The sequence below is a fragment of the Mustela erminea genome, chromosome 3, assembly GCF_009829155.1.
Source record: "Mustela erminea isolate mMusErm1 chromosome 3, mMusErm1.Pri, whole genome shotgun sequence".
In the NCBI taxonomy this organism is placed as follows: Eukaryota; Metazoa; Chordata; class Mammalia; order Carnivora; family Mustelidae; genus Mustela; species Mustela erminea.
The window spans coordinates 64,142,088-64,162,027 of NC_045616.1; the positions used below are offsets into that span (position 1 = coordinate 64,142,088).

The following is a 19,940-nucleotide window of genomic DNA, read 5'->3' on the forward strand; positions in this document are numbered from 1 at the left end:
TGTGTGTGAGATCATATGGCATTTGTCTTCTCTTACTTACTTTGCTTAGCATTGTACCTTCTAGATCCATCCATGTTGGCAAATGGCAAAGTTTCATTCTTTCTGATGGCTGCATAATATGACATGGTATATACATGTCACATCTCTATCCATTCATCTGTCCTGTGGACACTTGGGCTTCTTCCATATCTTGACTATTGTATGTAAATAGTGCTGCAGTAAACATAGGGGTACTTATATTCTTTTATTTATTTATGTTTAAATATTTTATTCATTTGTGAAAAGAAGGAGAAAGTGTACAAGCAGGGGGAGTGGCAGGCCCAGAGAGAAGCAGGCTCCGAGCTTGATGTGGAACTTGATCCCAGGACCCTGGGATCATGACCTGAGCCAAAGGCAGATGCTTAACTGACTGAGCCACCCAGGCGTCCCATCCCGCCTATATCCTTTTAAATTTAATGTTTTCATATTCTTTGGGTAAATACCGATTAGTGCATTTACTAGGTTATAGGGTAGTTCTATATTTATTTAATTTTTATAAAGACTTTTTTTTATTTGTCAGAGCGCATGCATGTGCAAGCGGGGGGAACAGTGGGCAGAGGAGGAAGCACTGAATAGGGAGCCTGATGTGAGGCTTAATTCCAGGACCCTGGGATCATGACCTGCACCAAAGGCAGAAGCTTAATGGCTGAGCCACCCAAGTGTCCCAATTTTTAAAGATTTTTATTTAATTTATCTCCACACCCAGTGTGGGGCTCAAACACACAACCCCAATATCAGGAGTTGCATGCTCTACCGATTAAGCCAGCCGGGTACCCCTAGTTTGCTTTTTTATTTTAAAAATTTTCAAGTTTTGGGGGGGCTGTAATATATATAACATATTTATCATTTGAACTATTTGTAGTTGTGGAATTCAGTTGCATTCGTCACATTCATTCTCTGTCTTTATGAATTTGCCTCTTCTAGGTACCTCATAGAAGTGGAATCAGACAATATTTGTTGTTCTATGTGTGCTTTATTTCACTTGGCATAGTATTTAAGGACCATCCATGTTATAGCATATATCAAAATTTCTTTCCTGGGGTGCCTGGGTGGCTCAGTTAAGTGGTGACTCTTTTTTTTTTTTTTTTAAAGATTTATTTATTTGAGAGAGAGTGTGTGCGTGCATGCATAGAAAGGCCGGGGGGAGCAGAGGAAGAGAGAAACCCAAGCAGATTAATGCGCTGAGCATGGAGTCCTATGCGGGACTTGATTTCATGCCACCTGTGCCAGAACCAAGAGACACTCAACTGACTGAGCCACCCAGGCACCCCACATCCAACTCTTGATTTTGGCTCTGGTCACAGTCTAAGGGTCATGGGATTGAGCCATGTGTCTGGAGCCTTGCTCAGTGGGGAGTCTGCTTGAGAATTCTCTTTCCCTCTCTGTTTGCCCCTCCCTCTGCTCACACACATTCTCTTCTCAAATCTTCAAAAAAAAATTCCATTCCTTTTTATGGCTGAGTATTTTTTTTATTGTGTATATATGTCACATTTCATTCATAAATCTAATCATCTTCTGATGGATGGACAATTGGGTTCTTTCTACCTTTTTGCTATTGTGAAAAATGTTGCCGTGGACATTGGTACGTAGATGTCTGTTTGAGTCCCTGCTTTCTGGCTGAGAGTGGAATTGCTTGAGTTATATAGTAATTCTGTGTTGAGCTTTTTGAGGAATTGCCATATTTTAATGTGTTTAAACACATTTAACATGTTTACTTGTTAATGTGTTTTTACACATTAATTTGTTTAATGTGTTTTCAAACTTTATATAAATGACATCATTTGTATATATACTAATTTGTTTTTTACTGATCTTTTAGATTTATCATTGTTAATATGTAGCTGTAATTTGTTGTAGTTTCTGTATAGTATTTTATTGTATACATTTTGTAATTTAATCATGTATCCCTTAATGGTGGGCTCTTAGGTTGAACTCCCCACCTCTACTTAAAAACAGCTCTGTAGTGAATATTAGAGAAATCTTCTTGTGCATATGTGTAAGTCATTAGGGTATATACCCAGTAGTAGAATGGGAGCATACAATATGTTTTTACAACTCTACTAACTGTTGCAAAATTATTCTCACACAGAGAATGTGGGAGTTTCTGTTTTCTTTATTCTTTGAATGCTTAGGTTATCTGATGGGTGTGAAAATGGTATCTAGTTGTTTCATCTTGCATTTCCCTGGCACCTAGTGAGGTTTGCCGTCTTTGCCTTTGTTAAGTGACCTGTCAGTTTTGTTATGTGTAAATATCCTTTTCATAACATCTACCAGTTCTTTTTGGGGTCATTTTATCTCTCTAATTAAATTTTAGGATTTTTTTTATATGCTGAGAGTACTAATTCTTTGTCTTATTCTGAAAATCTCCTAATTTGTGTTTTTATGGTATCTTTTTAATGTAATACTGTGCAGTCCAGTTTGGCAGTCACTAATATAAATTAGATTTAATTTCAGTTTAATTAAAATTAAATTATGCATTCATTTCTTCATTAGCCACATGTGGCTAGTGTCTACTCTACTGGACATTGCTGATAGAGGACATTTCTATCATTAGAAATTTCTGTTGCAGGGAGCCTTGGGTGGCTCAGTGGGTTAAGGCCTCTGCCTTCGGCTCAGGTCATGATCTCCGGGTCCTGGGATCGAGCCCTGCATCCAGCTCTCCACTCAGCAGGGAACCTACTTCCTCCTCCCTCTCTGCCTGCCTCTCTGTCTACTTGTGATCTCTGTCTGTCAAATAAATAAATAAAATCTTAAAAAAAAAAAAGGAAATTTCTGTTGCCTAGTTCCTCATAGAAAGTTTTAAACTGTAATGGGTTTATCATAATATTTCATTACGGATTGTGGTTTTTATATCTTTATGAGAAATCTTTCAGCACCATTATGTTTAGGAGGTATTCTCTTAATTTTCTTTTAAATAATTTGCTTCTCTTAGTAAGTATTAGACTCCATCTAAAATTTAATTTTATGATGTGAGGTCAGGATCTGCCTTTTCTATATAGATTCTTGTTCTAGCATTATTTTTTTTTAAAGAATTTATTTATTTGACAGAGAGAGATTACAAGTAGGCAGAGAGGCAGGCAGAGAGAGAGGGCCGGGGAAGCAGTGTCCCTGCTGAGTGGAGAGCCTGATGCAGGGCTCGATCCCAGGACCCTGAGATCATGACCTGAGCCGAAGGCAGAGGCTCTAACCCACTGAGCCACCCTGCATTATTATTTTGATAGTCTGCTCTGCCAGGAGATGTAATGCTGCCTCTGTCATATGCCAGGTTCTTGGTGTGTCCTTTCCTCATGGGCTTTTCCCCCCTGGTATTTCAGTTTTTCTTTTTCCTTTTCTTCATCTTTTTTCCCCATATCCTTTTTCTTAACCCTTTCTAATTTCATTTTGAATTTGGGGTCAGGTTTTGACAAGTCCCTTAAAAAACAAACTTGTTGGGAATTTGTTTATATTTGCATGGAATTTACCAAATGATTGGTGAGAATTGGTGTTTTTATACTGTTGAGTCTAATAACCATTATAATTTTATGCCCCTCAGTAATATTGAGTAATTTCCTCCTTAATGGTGAAACACATCTTCTAATAGGATTTTTATTGTCTGTTCAGGTTAAAATTTGCATAAATGAGACTGATGTGTAATTGAGTTGCATTGGTGTTATGCTAGCCCCATTAAGTGAGTTGAGCAGCTTACTTTGTGTCTTCTTTCTGTTTTCTAAAATAACTAATAATTTGGGGTTTCTAGAAAATTCTAAATGTATTTTTCAGCTTGCAAGCAGTACTTTGAAAAGTATCCAGGAGATCATGAACTCCTTTGGGAGGTTGAAGGTGTTGGACACTGGTACCAGCGGATACCAGTCACCAGAGCATTACAGAGAGAAACACTTAAAATTACAGGTAAGAATTACAGGTTTCAAGTTGAAACACATGTCAGGGTTAAAGAGCAGAGCCTTTTAATGTTTGTGGCTCTTAGTCTGGAGTTATGGTATATTGTAATGTGACCTCTCTAGTAACAGATCCTCTTTTCTAAACTTTGAATTTTTGTTATGTATTAACATTTGAGTCACTAATAATAAGAGGATTTAGAATTATAATAGCCCAGCAGAGTCTAACATTCTAGGAATTGGTGGGTAAGAAGGAAACACAGATACTAAAGCAGTATAGACTAGGCATCAAGGAATCAGAGAGTAGTCCCTGGTCTTTCCTCAAAGTCACGAAATACAGATAACTAATAATTTTGTAATTGCAAGTTTTCATTATAAGATATTGGTGAAGGAGATATTCCACACTTAGGTTTTCAACACCCTTCTGTTCAGGATGCTATTCAGGGCTTTTGTGAAAAATCAGTACAAACCATGTTGTAGTTAAAACCAAATACTGATTGGGTTACAATTTTTAAAATTCTTCTATACACAGCAGTTTCTCAAAATGAAGCTAAAAGACCTATGTCTGGAGAATATGGTCTTGCATCTGTTCCAGAATATGAAGCAGGAACTGAAGACAATCAGTCTAGTGAGATGCAGCTAACTGTAGGTACACTGTGTGTTTATTGTAGGAAATAATTTTTGTTTCTTTAAACTAGATTCAGCTAATATTTAATTTTGTAAATGTTAGTGTTCATCAAGTTATGTAATTTTAATTTTTTACTGTGTTAGTTTTCTTGGAATCTCCTGTTAATGGCTTACTAAGGACTTAATTTTCTTTGAAAAATAATTTGGAATCACACAAAATAATACAGAAGAAATAGAAGAAAATAAAAGTCTCTAATCCCACTACCCCAGATACAGCAACTGTTAACATTTTTCTATTTGTATTTAATATATATTATAGAACATCGTTTGTGTATATTTTTGTTTTCTGTAATGCTGCTTCTGTTTTCCTCCACTAACATAATATTATAAGCATTTCCATGGCATTATGGTTTCAAAACATGATTATTAAATAGCAGCATACTATTTTGTGTGAATACCATTGTTTAGTTCTTTAACACATTACTTAAGTTTTTTGCGTAAGTGGCTCAGCAGTGAACACATTCATATATACATCTTTTTGCCTATGTAATTCTTTCCTTGCACTCATAAATTTCTAGAAGTGAAATTAGTAGTAGGTCAAAAGTTATGAAGTTACTGTGGAAAGTTTGAGTCTCTGTATGCTAGGTCTTTGTAGAATGTAATGCATTTTGAAAGTACTAGGTAAATCTTCCAGGGACAAGTGCTTTGGGGAATTATTTGTGCCTCTTATTTCTTCCTTGATCAGTGTGAGTGTTGACTAAACTTTTTGGAAACGTTTTTAAGGATAATGTAAATCATACAATCACATGTAAGGAGTTAGATTTTTTGTTTTTATTTTTATCTACATTTGGAAATCCAAGCTAAATGATAACCCCAGATTTGATTATATTGAGGTTCAAATTCCTCAGATACTCTTAAACTTAATTAGTAATGGTCAGACATCATAAAATCAGGGAAGGTAGAAAAAAATCTTTCCCCAAAATATGGTGAGAACCAAATAATTTTAAATGGGTTGTGTAAATGAGAATATATATTAAACCATATAATTTTAAATGGGTTGTGTACATGAGAATATATATTAAACCATGTCACAAGGGTGGCAGCATAAATTCAGTTTTCTTTCATTTTAGAAATTCATATTCTTCAAATTACTTTAAGATTTTAATTAGTTCAAGGGAAATATTTCTCACATTAAAATATTTTATCTCTCAAAAAAATATTTTCTCTTTTTATTGCTAACCCAATGGGGAAGTGGTCTTGTTTATTTTAACCACATTGCTTTTAGCTTTGCTGAGGTATAATTGACAAAGATTGTACATATTTAAGGTGTACAACTCGATGTTTTGAGATACACTGTGAAACAGTCACTATATGATTTATTCTTCAGGCGGTGATGGTATTTCTACTTGCTTTTTCCTATTTTGTGACATAAAACATTACATGTACTTATACTCTTTGTACCATTTTAAAATGATTTTTATATGTGTGTTAACCTTGTCTAGTTCAACTGCAGGCTTCTTGAAGACAGGATTTTTGTCTTATCTGTCCCAGTTTATCCTTGTTTGTGTCCTGTCAGTAGACCTTCTTAAAGTCTCAGTGCCTGCTGTGTCATAGGGTTTCAGTAAGTGTGTGATGAACGAATGAATAGTAGTTTATATAATGAAGTAGATACTTTGGCAAGTGCTAGATATACAAAGATGTGGTTCTTACAAGCATGGGAGAAGTAGATGGTCCATTATTGGAACCAGATTACATAAACAAACTACAGGATTATAATTGCCTTAATAGGGCAAATAGCAAATGATGAAGGTACATAGTAGAGTGAGTAACTCTGCGCAAGGAGTGGAGTAGGTGAAGCAGCAATCAATCTGACTTTCAAGGGGCAGGTGTGAGTTTTGTGACAAAGGCTAAGGTTTTCCAAAGGCTAGTGTGTTTAAAGAAAAACCAAAAACCAAACAAGTGTAAATTGGTTTTCAGAGTTGAGAGAGGTTGAGAGTTTATATTCTAGGCAGTAATAAACCATTAAATGTTTTTTGTTTTTGTTTTTTTAAAGCAAAAGAGTAGCGCAGTTTGTGATTTGGAAGCATCTTTGCCATTGGGTTGGAAGGGATTACAGAGCATGCGATTAGAGTGAGGGATACCAGGGATGAGGCTTTTGGAATAATCACATTAAAGATGATAAAGGCCTAAACTAGAGAATCGGTAATACAAAGGAGGGGGCAGTTGTGAGAGAGTCTTCAGAGTCAGAATTGAAGGCTTTGCAGTTCACTTAAGGACGGTTAAGAAGAAGTCATTACTGACTTACAGGTTTTTGGCCAGAATGGCTGACTGAACTGTTACTGCCATTAACCAAGATAGGGAATAATATTGGGAAAATAGTTTAATTTGGAACAGGTTGGTTGGTTGTGAAATTGAATGGAGCATCCATATTTCTTTGGAAATCAGGAAAGAAGTTAGGGAGATTAATTACATACCTGGATTCATCAGCAAATAGATGTTGAAGTAAAGGTAGTAGATAAAATTACACAGGGAAAGCATGTAGACAGAGAAGAGGAGGTAGCTGAGGACAGGACACTAGGAAACTTCAGTGAGTTGCACTGTAACGTATTAGATGGCTTGGTACAGACTCAACATCAGGATAAACTGAGGCTATAACATTATCTTTTAATTTCTTCAGGTGAATGGTGAATAGTGAATGCAAAAAGTACTATTTGAAAAATGTTTCATAAGATTTTCTTTGGCACTGACTAAAATAGATTCATAGGGAGAAAAAAAATGAACTAAAATGTTTGGTTTTAATCTGTATTTCTATTTTAGATTGACTCTCTAAAAGATGCCTTTGCAAGTACTTCTGAAGGTGAGAAATTGAGCTAATCTACCAATATTTGAGATGATTAGAATTTAGAGGTGGGAGATGTCCCATAGAGTAAGTGAAGACTTATTCCACTAAGATCTAGAGCTGAGTTCTAATGCCACCACTACCACTGGTCTTGCTATGTGAACAAATCTACCTTACCTCTTTTTTCCTAATTTTCTTACCTGTAAAATAGAGTTATATCTGCCTTGTTTATGTTCCAGGATTTTTGGGAGACAATATAAGTAAAAATGCAAAAATACATTGCAGAGCTCAGGGCAATATGGAAATGTGAGGAATAGAATAATGCGAAGTTATTTCATAAGTTAGAAAAAAAAACTGCCATTGTATCTTGGCTTGATACAAGTGAGAGAAAGAAATGTGTAATTGTGGGAATATATGTAAGCTGTCCTAGTTCTTACATTTCTGTATATTGTAACATAATCCTTTCAGGACATACTGAATTAATTGTAGTTTTGTTATTTTTTTCTCAGGTCATGATAAAACACCGGTTTCCACTCGTTCTCGAGGTAGTCATCTGAAGCGACCAAAGATTGGGAAGAGGTTTCAGGATACTGAATTTAGTAGTTCTCAAGGAGAAGATGAAAAGACACCCCAGACTTCACCTACAGCTTCAATAAACAAGTAAAGTATTGGTTATTTTACTGTCATTATTTCATTATTCTTATTTTCATAATTTTTTAAAGGTTTTGAGAGAGAGAGCACAAGGAGAGGGAGGGGCAGAGGTAGAGGGAGAGGGAGAAGCAGGCTCCCCACTGAGCAGGAACACCCCTAATCTCATGCAGTGCTCCATCTTAGGACCCTGGGATCATGACCTGAGCCAAAGTTAGATGCTTAACCAACCGAGCCACCCATGTGCCCCTTATTTTTATATTATTAGTATTTAGTATTTAAGGTAGAAGTTATTATTGTATTATTTGTGTAGCACATAACCATGGTGTAAGAGTTTGTATTTGAATTCTTGTACAGAATTGCTGATTGTACTCACTTTGATGTATTACAGGGAGAAGTTGCTAGTGAGAGAGTAAAATAAATCCACAATTTAATCTCTCATGTCTGAAAATCCAAGAGAATATTCTAGTAATTATATTATCCCAACTTTTATAGTAGCTATAGATTTTAGTATTGTTGAGGATTAGTCAATTTTTTAAAAAACCCTAAGTTTAATGGATTCATTTTACTGGGTTACTGGATATAACACAAATTAGTGATAACCGTAAGCCCGTTTGGTCCCCTTCTCTAGGAACTTAATAGCCAGCTGAGACAAGAGAAAACTCAGATCAGAACTTTATCCTCTATCTTCCTTGGAACCTTAAAGAAAGCAAGACTTCATATTTTATAATAAAACTTGACTTTTTTGTCCTAATAGTCCTACCGGTTGTTCCTGAGTTAACCATTCATAACTTTGGCATTTTATCTGTGAAATTATTTTCCTCAAGTAGAAAATTCTGTAGGTATGCTAATTTCATTATGTAAATAATTTAAAATTTGGATAATTGGGTAATTATGTAAATGTTTTAGTGATAAAGGCAAATATAACTATTTAAATCCAATAATTTGTGAAAAGAGGTTAGATAATTAGTTTTCTTCCTGTATAACATTTTGATGTAATATCCTTTTTATTTTATTTATTTATTTAAAAGATTTTATTTGTTTATTTGACAGACAGAGATCACAAGTAGACAAGAGAGGCAGGCAGAGAGGGGCAGGGGGAAGCAGGCTCCCCACTGAGTGGAGAGCGGGATGAGGGGCTCCATCTCAGGATCCTGGGATCATGACCTGAGCTGAAGGCAGAGGCCTTAACTCACTGAGCCACCCAGGTGCCCTGTAATATCCTTTTTAGAAGGGAATGTAACAGTGCATTTTATATTGAACATCCCAAATTATTGTGGAATTTTGTTTGTTTTTCATAAGTAGAATAGTAACATAAGACTAAATGGTTGAATGCTTGCTCAGCTGTTCAAGCTATACCTGTGACATGGGTTAAGAAGCTGCAAGGTATGGGGCACCTGGGTGGCTCAGTGGGTTAAAGCCTCTGCCTTCGGCTCAGGTCATGATCTCAGGGTCCTGGGATGGAGCCCCGCATCGGGCTCTCTGCTCAACGGGGAGCCTGCTTCCCCACCCTCCTCTGCCTGCCTCTCTGCCTACTTGTGATCTCTCTCTATCAAATCAATAAATAAAATCTTAAAAAAAAAAAAAAAGAAACTGCAAGGTAGATTATGATGGTACAGTAACAGAAGTACAAAACAGTGTAGATGCAGAGGAGAGATTTGATTAAATGTGAGAGGATAGAGAGATTTGGCATTTGGACCAGGTCTTCAAAAATAAGTTGAAACTCAACAAGCAGAGTTGAGAGAGAAGGTGTTCTAGTCCAGGGTTCCACAAATTATGGTCTGTAGCTCAAATTTGACCTACTGACTGTTGTAAATAAAACTTTGTTGTAACAGTTCCACATTCATTAACTTACATGTTTGTATGGTTGCTTTTGCATTACAGTGGCAGAGTTGAATAGTTGTTCGGAGACCGAATCGCCCATAAAACCTAATGGAAAAGTTGGTTGACCCCTGCTGTATACCAGGGTTGTCCAGAGAACTTACTATGATGAAGAAAAAATGTGCTTTATCTGCCCTGCCCAAAATGGCAGCCCTACTTTAGTATGCCCATTGAGCACTTCAAGTATGGCCAGTGCATGGAACTTAGAAACTGAATTTTAAATTTCATTTAATTTTGATTAATGTAAATCATGACATGTGTTGTGGCTACCATATTGTACCATGCAGATATAGCATGAGCAAAGACAAAAAGCTAAGAGTAATATTAATAAGGATAACTGATGTATGATGTAAATGTTACCATCTAGTAGGAAATAAAAATATGAGAGTCTAGGTCCCAGGCCAGCTGGGTGTTGTAGCAGCATGAGCGAAGCGACTTAGTGAAGTATTTAGTAATAGGATGAGCAAGAAGACCACCTTTGCCTGGTGGATGAGGCCCGGTAAGATAATTCATGCAGGGGAAGCAAGTAGCCATACTTTGAGCAGCCCTGTGAGGAGGGACCATGTGGCAATAGTCCCCAAGGAACTGGGCCCTCAGTCTGTTGGCCTGCATGATGAACTGAATGCTACCAGCATCCGCATGAGTGTGAGCTCAGGGTGGTTGCGGGGAGCACTGCCAGGCAGACTTTCAGATGAGACTGCATCCCCAGTTGCTGGGTTGATTGTGACTCCATGAGACTGTGAGACAGAGGTACTCAGCTAAGCCACACCTGGATTCCTAACCCCCAGAAACAAGATAAAAAATGTTCGATGATTTCAGAGGCTGATGTATAGATACATATGAGGGTTGGGTCATGTTAGCCTTTGTAAGGAAATACACTTTATTCTCTAAGCTGTAGAGAACCATCAGAGTTTTCTGAGCTGGACTGTCACAGGTATGGATGGGTTATAATATAATAGCTCTTATAGCTTCACTAAAGATTGTATGTACTGCAAGTTCAGAGATGAGTTGGGACAAAATTGTGGTGGTCCAGGGAGGGCCTAAAGGAGGATCATGAAAACAAAAACAGAAAAGTAGGGATATGTTTGAAAGGCATTTTGGAAGTAGAACAAAACCATACCATTTATTGTCCAAACTGGTATCTTTGAGACTGAAAGGGGTGTTATTAGTGATTATGCCGATGCTGGGACAAAAGCTGTGAACTGGACTGTCTCAGGTAAATTGGGATGTGTTTTCATTCTAATAGAAGGAGAATCAGTGAGATACAGTTAGAGTAAAAGAAGAATCTAGCTTACATGATTGTGGAGATTGTGGTGTTACTGTTCAAACTAGAGAACAAGGTAGCAAAGAGGACAAGTTTATAAGAAGAGGAGATTGATTTTGGACATTTAATATGGGAAGTTGTTCATTGAATGACACTTGGTTGATTGTTTTAAAGTGTTACTGTATTAACAGACTCCTGAAATTTTATATTCATCCTTAATAAAACAAGTAAGAGTGGTTTTCTTTCCTAGATTGGAATCTACTGCGCGCACATCAGAGAGCTCAGAAGAATTCCTGGAAGAAGAAGCTGAACAAAGTGTGATTGAATTTGAGGATGAAAGCAGTGATAAGGATGCTCGGCCTGCACCAGAAACCCAACCATGCCTGGAAAAGCAAGATGGTGAAAAGGTATGAGATCCTGCTTATTACTAAATAAAGTGAATTGAAAGTAAACTAAATTTAAACTTTCTTAATCATATATTGTTAGAGAAATGTGATCTATTTTAGAGTCCTAGTAGAAATTGTGCTTGATGCTTAAAAGCATAGCTCTGTTCTAAGCAAGGTCAGGTACTGGAGTTGGGGAGAGGATAAAGTTAAAAGTATTGTTGCGTGTTTCACTGAAAAATTTTTTAAAAGATTTTATTTATTTATTTGACAGATCACAAGTAGGCAGAGAGGCAGGCAGAGAAAGAGGGGGAGGCAGGCTGAGCAGGGAGCCTGACGAGGGGCTGGATCCCAGGACCTCGAGACCATGACCCGAGCAGAAGGCAAAGGCTTTAACCCAGTGAGCCACCCAGGCACCCCTCAATCTGAATTTTTAAGTGTGACTTACAGCAAAGGTAAAATTGAGGATTTTAGGTAGTAAGATCCCTCTGTATATTTAAAATACAAATTAATTTGAGAGATTAAACATACTTAAGAAGTGACACAAATTATATATGATCATAAGATACATTTTGTAGAACCAGTTAGAAGTAAGGTCGTTAAGGACACAGTTGCACCTGTATCTTGGTTAGAAGGTTAAAACAAACATACATAAAAAAAATATATATATATATATATGTGTGTGTGTGTGTGTGTGACTCTAATTGATAATTTGACTACAATTGATAACTGAATTCATTTTTTTTTAAACAGTGGAAACAAATGGGAAAATCCTTTGTGACCAAGTAAATTCTTTTTTTGGCCTGATTTTTGCAGCTCTTCTAGTATTTGTCCTTAACTTTTTTTTTCCTCTTTTCTGTTCATTCCCTGTTCTTCTCCTCTTTATCTTTAGTATCTTCCATCTTGGGCTCTGTAGAGATTTCTTATTTCTTCTTTCCTAGGTGCTTAAGATTCTTTAAAAGTCTTTTACCTGTTTGCCAAGTCCAGCCAGCATCCAAAGAAGTATCACTATGTTACCAATTTTATTTCCTTAGCATATTCTAGTTTAGCTCTCGCTTTCTCTGTTTCATGAAACTGTATTTTTTTTTTAAAGATTTTATTTATTTATTTTTTTGAGAGATCACAAGTAGGCAGAGAGTTAGGCAGAGAGAGAGAGGGAGGGGAGCAAGCTGCCTGCTGAGCAGAGAGCCCGATGTGGGGCTCCATCCTAGGACCCTGGGATCATGACCTGAGCTGAAGGCAGAGGCTTAACCCACTGAGCCCCCCAGGTGCCCCCATGAAACTGTGTTTTTAAGTGGCATTTTTTTCTTGTGAAAAATTTGAACAGTAAAGCACATGTTTAAAAATGTGCATCCCGACATTTATGGGAATATATTGTTATTTTTCTTGTAAAAACTTAAGATTATGCTGTATATACTTCATGTAATGGGTTTCATTTGTCCAGCTGTACGTTGAGCACATACTCTTGTAGGACACCAGTGACACTTGCATTCACTTCCATCGGTTTTCCTCACCTAGATTGACTACTGTGTCTTCCTTAATATTCTCTAGGCCCCCATAAGGTAAGTTTTATAACACCACTCACTGTACTTTGGTTTCTTGGTTTTCCTACCTGAAGTTTTGTTTTGGTTTTGTTTATTATTTGACTGTTATGCTTTTTTCCCTTTATTCGTGGACATTCTAGAAGTCTAGAAGTCTAGAACTCAGTTTTTGGCTTTCTGCTCTTGGTTCATGTTCTCTACATGAAAATGCATCCAATCTAATGGTTGAACTCTCATTTCTGTGGGATGACTAGCAACTCTAGACTTTGAATATTAATTGAGACTGTAATGCTATAATATTACTTATCTTTTGAATATTCTATGTAGACAGATGTCTTTTATCATCTTAAATTCAACATAATCTCTGTTCTTACCACTCCTATATTGGACCTTCTGTGTGTGTGTGTGTGTGTGTGTGTGTGTGTGTGTGTGTGTGTGTTTAATCTTTCCTTCTATTCCCAAACCTAAAACTTGAAAGACAGGTTTTTCTCTTCTGTTGCTTCTCACTTTCAGTTAATTACCAATATTCTGGGTTTTTTAAGCTTTTGCTGTGTTTTTCTCATTTTCTTCAGCATTTTTTACTACCCTGATCCTTTTATGAGCTTTATTATAATTACCTTCTGTATGCAGTCTATTTTTTTTATACTGTCTGGCCAGATAAATTTTTCTAATCCCTGTTTTCAGCATCCCTATGACTTTAGAGATCTTATATAAACCAGACAAACCTATTTCTGGGCCCTTGAGTGCATCATTTTCTAATATTTACAATGGTAATAAAATGCCCTCTATTAGAATGTCACTAAGATTCATTAGAACTATTAAACATTAAATATAATTATTTTATATTGATAAACATTGGCAGAAGAGTTTCAGAATTGGGAGGTTTGTGTTATTTCCTCACTGATACTTCCATATTTAATGTGATACAAAGAGTAGGATTGTTCAGAAAAATGACCCAAAATTGACTGGACAATGAGGAAACTGAGGCAGAGTTTTCTTCTTCCAGCAAGAAGCTGTATCCAAACTCAGCTTCCCACAAGACTGGTAGTGCTTCCCTCTGGCAGCATAACCTGTTAACTTCCCACAGGCCCCAGAGATTCCAAGTGCTCATCAACCGGTGTTCTGTAAAGAGCTGGCATCAAATCTAGAGTCTCTGGTGCCTTTTTACTGAAAAGATTTCATTCCTGATGGTCCTATAAAGAACAACAAGAAGGGGACAGGGTGTCTTCACTGCATCTCAGACCTATCCTGTGTCTACAGAGCATCACGGTCTGCTGTCTCCATAACAGAGGGAGTTTGGGTTACTTGTGCCTTCTCTTTTACTGACCCTGCCTCAAAAATTTAATCCTTTCTCAGTAAGACTGTTCCTTAACTCATGCCCTGCAATGTGGTAGACTTTACCTTGAGTCCTGGTGGAGACCAAGAATGGACTCACTTTACGTGACAAATAAATTAGCCTGTAATTGTGTCCTGACTTACTTTTCCCCCCAATGATGTAGGAATCTGAATTAGAGCCTATGAATGGTGAGATAATGGATGATACTCTTAAAACCTCACTTATTACTGAAGAGGAAGACTCCACTAGTGAAGTTTTAGATGAAGAAATAAAATTGCAGTCTCTTAACTCCAGTGAAGACTCTACTGCTCTTGTTCCACTGGTGGTAGAATCTTCAAAACCCCCTGATACTGTTGCACAGGATAAGGTAAGAAGGGAAATAATTTAATTTTTTATAGTCAAACTGTTCCAGTGTTGGTGACATGGAAGGGGCATAATAATATATATATTTTCCTCTCCCTTAATATATATAGTCTTTCAGGAAAATAAATTCTATATTAATTTTTATGCTAGATTAGGTATTTTAAGAAAATACAATCAGTAATATTCCACAAATTCACATCTTTGTAACCTTAAAATAAGTACCTGACTTCTGGTAACAAAACAAATTTTATTTTGTAGATTTAGAGAAATGCTTAGGCAAATAGATAAAACATTATTTACCAAATACTTGAATACCTATTGCTTACATAGTCCATGACGAATAGTCATTTTAATTTGTTTTAAACGGAGACAGATTAGATTAGTGGGAAAAACCTAATAGAATATTTTTAAAGGAACTTCATTTTTACTTTCAGATATTCCAATTTAAGGGAAAAAACTATTGCATAGCATTATTTTATTAGTGTCTCAAATAAATAAATAAATGAATAAAATCTCCATTGCCCTTCCCTGTCATCTAATGAAACTGTCGTCAAACTTCGTGTGGTGGCACAGTGTCAAGCCCCAGAGGACTCTTGGTTCTGGCTCCAGTAATACCAAGAAACTAAAAAGTTTTAGTTGATTCATGGTTTAAAGAACTTTGATAAGTTTAAAATGTTCTAATACTTTTTGAGGTAAAAGAATTACTTTTATTATATCTTTAAAGCAAGAACCAGGCTATCCTGTGACAGTTTTGAAATAATAGACTTGTATTCAGAATATGTACACCTGATGAATGAAAGTAATGAGTCCTGAATTCTTGAAAATGCAGTTATCATTGCATATTAGTGTGTCATTTATATAAGAGCTACACTGCAAAATTTTGCTCGCTGAGTTTTTTATTTTTAGATCTCGCATATAACTGACACAGAAATGTTGCTGGACGAAGGCCCATCTGATGAAAAGGGACACACTGAAGAGAAACTGCCCCTAGTTTCAAGAAAGAAAGCACATTTTGGGAGTTCAGACAATGTGGCTACCATCCCAAATGAAGAACGATCTGACAGTGGTTTTCCAAACTCTGTGATAGCTGAATTCTCTGAGGAATCAATCTCTGAAAATTTATCACCCAACACTACTTCTTCATTGGAAGACCAGGGTGACGAAGGGGTGCCTGAGCCCCAGGAAACGTCTACAGCTCTTACTCAGAGCTCTTTGATAGAGGTTGAACTTGAAGATGTGCCATTTTCACAGAATGCAGGACAGAAAAACCAGTCAGAGGAGCAGTCCGAAGCGTCTTCTGAGCAGCTGGATCAGTTTGCGCAGTCAGCAGAAAAAACTGTGGATAGCAGCTCAGAGGAAATAGAAGTGGAAGTGCCTGTGGTAGACAGGCGGAATTTAAGAAGAAAGGCCAAAGGGCATAAAGGACCTGCGAAGAAGAAAGCCAAGCTGACATGAATGAAGAAGATATTCAGATTATCATCTTCCCTCTTCTTTGTAACGTAATTGTTGTTTTTAAAATATGGTAATTAATAAATGGCATGGGGCACAGGGCAAAAATTCCAAAATTTCACTTTGAACTTATTTATGATGCCGGTTTTCCGTCCCCCTTAGGACCTAGGATTCACCCTTCTTTTTGATTTTTCAGGCTATTTTGTGTAAATACAATTTTTTTATTTTTATTAACCATGTTTCAACTTTGAGAAACCAGATCATACTATATTTTCTTTAGCAATTGGGGATGTCTGACCATTAATATTTCAGAAAATCTAAATTACAGTGAAAGTAGTAGGCTTTACATTACTTGTAAGGATCACAGAAATCTTTTATACTATGGATTTTAATAGTAAACTTGGTGAGGGTTCTAGTAGTTTTATCTTAATAATCAAAACTAATCATTTTTTTAAAATGTAGGCATGTCTAAACAAAAATGTCAGTAAATGAAAATATACTTCAACTAAATGAGAGCACAAATAGAAATTTATGGTGAAAGGTTTGTGAAGGTGGTATTTTGGCCTCTTAATTCTTAGTTGCGTAGGTGCAGTTTCTTCCTTTGACTTCAGTGTCTGAGGAAAGGTATTAAATGTTTCCACCTCAGTCTTTATGACATCCAATATATACAGTACTGCTAGGGATTTAACTCTGGCATGTAGACACTAATATAATTATATAAAATATTCGAAGCTGGGGACTATTAACTTTTGTCCTCATTCAATTAGCATATATACTTCAGAAATGTGAGGGCCCTTCTGAGGCTTCTCCTTAACCCTACCACTGCCTTTATTCTAGAATCATATATTCTCCTCAGCTTTTATCCACTTCCCTAACTCAGAGTGATTCCTGCCAAAAGATCTGCCTGCCTGTCTGCCAGCTTATGCCCTTGGCATCCGTATCTGGGTAAGTTTGGACTGTGCCCCACAATCTTAGATCTAGACGGCAGGAATGGATCTGCCTAAGGAGCTATAGCTAAAAGAGCTTAGATAGAACTGGAGGCTTTGGTTGTTGCTCTGGTCTTGCTCACTCTTAATTTGTTTGAGTACAGGTTACAAACTAGCCTAAGTGTATACATTGTGGTACTACAGCAAAGCCTTTGCATAGGAGAACTTAAAAAACAAATCCTCTTGCTAATTTTTATATAGTAATTTATTTAAAAATGAACAAAATGGTTATTCTTAGAATCCAAAGAGAATCTTAAAACAGTCTTACTCTTTGGAAGTACTGTGTGTACTCAGATTTGCAGTTAATTTGGAAAATGCTTTGAGACCATTTAGATTGTTTTTGAAACAGCTTGGTCCTTGTGAAAAAACCATAACCATGTTATGACGTCATTTGAGGTGCTAAGGATTGATGTCCAAGGTTTATCCAGTTTACAGTCAGGTGATATCATTAAATTTTATTTTGGAATGTTGACATTTTGGGTCTAATAAGCTAGGTTAAAATGTTTAAGGAGGCAAAACAGCAAACCCTCCTGTTCATGTAAAATTTTGAGTTATCCTCTACATTTTCCTTAATTATTGGTCAGAGCAAGCCAAATGATTGCACTCCAAATGAAAATTAAAGCACTTTGGCCATTTGTTTTCTCAACAAATGCTGACTAATTGAAAAAATAAGTATGACTGGTACTAGTACATCTATCACATTTATGCTGTTTTATAGATTTTGTGAGAAACTTTACTACCACAATTAGGGATATAAAGATTCGAGGATTTAGTAAATTCTTAACCTTTCCATTTTTAATTTCGTAAAATAGATTTTAAAACCTAACACTTAGATATTTTACTTTTTTACTTGGATTGCTCATTGTTCTTTTGAGAATAGTTTCTTTAAAAGGGGGTAGTTTAAGATTGAGCTCACTGACAACTCGTGATATGTGAATATAGTTGCTGAGTTCACAAAAACATGTTTAGTTATTGAAATATAATGGGACTAACAGTATAAACTCATACTTGTTAAACTTATTTGGTTTATTCTTAAACAGCAAGAGCATTTTAAGCAGTTTCAAAACTTTTTGCTTAGCATACAAGAAAACTTTCATTATGTATTATCTCTGACTGATAATGTTTTCAGGGGGTTTACGGATGGTAGAGAAAGCTAGATAACATAGAAAAACCTAACTTTTGTGTTCAGTAACACATTCATGGTTCAGTAAATGAGTTCTGTACTCAATGAGTATAGAATTTATAACAAAATTTATCCTCAAGGAATCTAAATAAAACTAATCAGATACTTAGTTTTTTGCAAGGCATTAGAAAAACTTGAGAATTATAGAGGACTGAAATCTGATTTCAGCCAGCTAATCTAGTTGTTGTCTAGTCACATTCTAGTCCTTTGTGAACTGCTTTTTTCTGTTTAGAAGTTTTATTTCTGGAAAAGGATTTCTCTTCAGTTTGTGTAAATACGTGTATATTTCCTTGTGTAATATAAAACATAGATATCAGAATTTTAGTTCTACTTTCAAGCTTAAATTATCCAATTGCTAGACATCACAGAAATATATTTAAGAATTTATTATAAAGCTCCTCTACAACTTTTAAAAGTGAGAGGATCTATTATGATTTTTTATAAAATCAAATAGCATGACAGAATGTCTTCTACTTAAAATGTCTATATTCATGGTGTTTCCATTCACTGCAGAGAATAAATACGGCAAGGATAACACTTAATAGTGATTAATGGTTCACTTTTAGCTGACCAGAACACTACCTAAAATTGTTTCAGTGACTTTAGAAAATATCTTGAAGGTTTATGATTACATTAAATTGAATCTTTATCTAGTATCTAAATATCTGCTCCTATGTACTGCTTCACCCTTAGGGATTACCTTCTAAGGTTTGGTCACACCAGCAAACTGATACAGATCTTAATGTAAATACAGAATTTATACTAACATTACTCATCTGTGTAACAGCATTTTAGAAATTTCTGCTTTGTATGTCCACTAGTAGCTGATCTGGTGTTTAAAGTGTTACCGGTCTTTCATGGATGTGATTAGTTACAAATGTTATGCTTCTGTTGGCATACTTAATATAAAGCTTTCTTTGTATAAGACAATTTGCTTATTTTGGGTTCTAAAAAATAAGCAGAGTGAGTTCTGTGGGATTATGCTTACCTTTGCCTTTAGTCTGTTTTTTTTTTTTTTCACCTTCCAAATCTTAAAAGTTATTCACACATTCATTTCTATTAGTGGCAAAATCAGTTGTTAAAATATAATTGTAAGAAAGGTTCAGCTTCTGTCATCCTGAAATAATTGTATCATACTGGATAGTCATTCCCAAGGAACTTTGTTTTTAAGTGTGTGTGTGTGCGTGTGTGTGTGTGTTCTAAAACTTCTATGTTTATAGAATTTAGAAAAGATGTTATGTTTTTCAGAAGAGCAAGTCTTACTGAGGTACTCAAGTTTGTTTTCTTGGTTTTGTTTTTGTTTTTTAGTTTAAAAGTAGTCTGTTCTGTGATTGTTTCTTGGCCTGTGTTTTGATATTCTTTCCCTTTTCCCTACTTTAATTGACAGTGATGTGTTTAGATATTGAATTTGTTTAGACATTAAATGATTTTGTTAAAGGCACAATTAATCACATTGGTTGTACTTTGAAGACAGACTTTAAAAATAAACAATTTAAAACCATTAATGTGATGATAGATTAATGTAA

General features: G+C 35.9%; 1 protein-coding gene across 4 annotated transcripts in view; it reads left to right on the forward strand.

The window, feature by feature from the left end:
- The window catches only part of FAM169A (family with sequence similarity 169 member A), a 77,423-nt gene extending 57,508 nt beyond the window's left edge, over positions 1-19,915 (forward strand). For 3 of the 4 annotated variants that reach the window (XM_032335961.1, XM_032335963.1, XM_032335962.1), the window contains exons 7-13: positions 3,799-3,927; positions 4,447-4,559; positions 7,359-7,398; positions 7,890-8,040; positions 11,424-11,580; positions 14,597-14,800; positions 15,703-19,915. In XM_032335961.1, coding sequence (XP_032191852.1) covers positions 3,799-3,927; positions 4,447-4,559; positions 7,359-7,398; positions 7,890-8,040; positions 11,424-11,580; positions 14,597-14,800; positions 15,703-16,251 — 1,343 coding nt within the window. In that variant the 3' untranslated portion in view covers positions 16,252-19,915. The remainder of the gene's footprint in view (positions 1-3,798; positions 3,928-4,446; positions 4,560-7,358; positions 7,399-7,889; positions 8,041-11,423; positions 11,581-14,596; positions 14,801-15,702) is intronic. The other variant, XM_032335964.1, reaches the window with a different exon arrangement.
- The last annotated feature ends 25 nt before the right edge of the window (positions 19,916-19,940 follow it).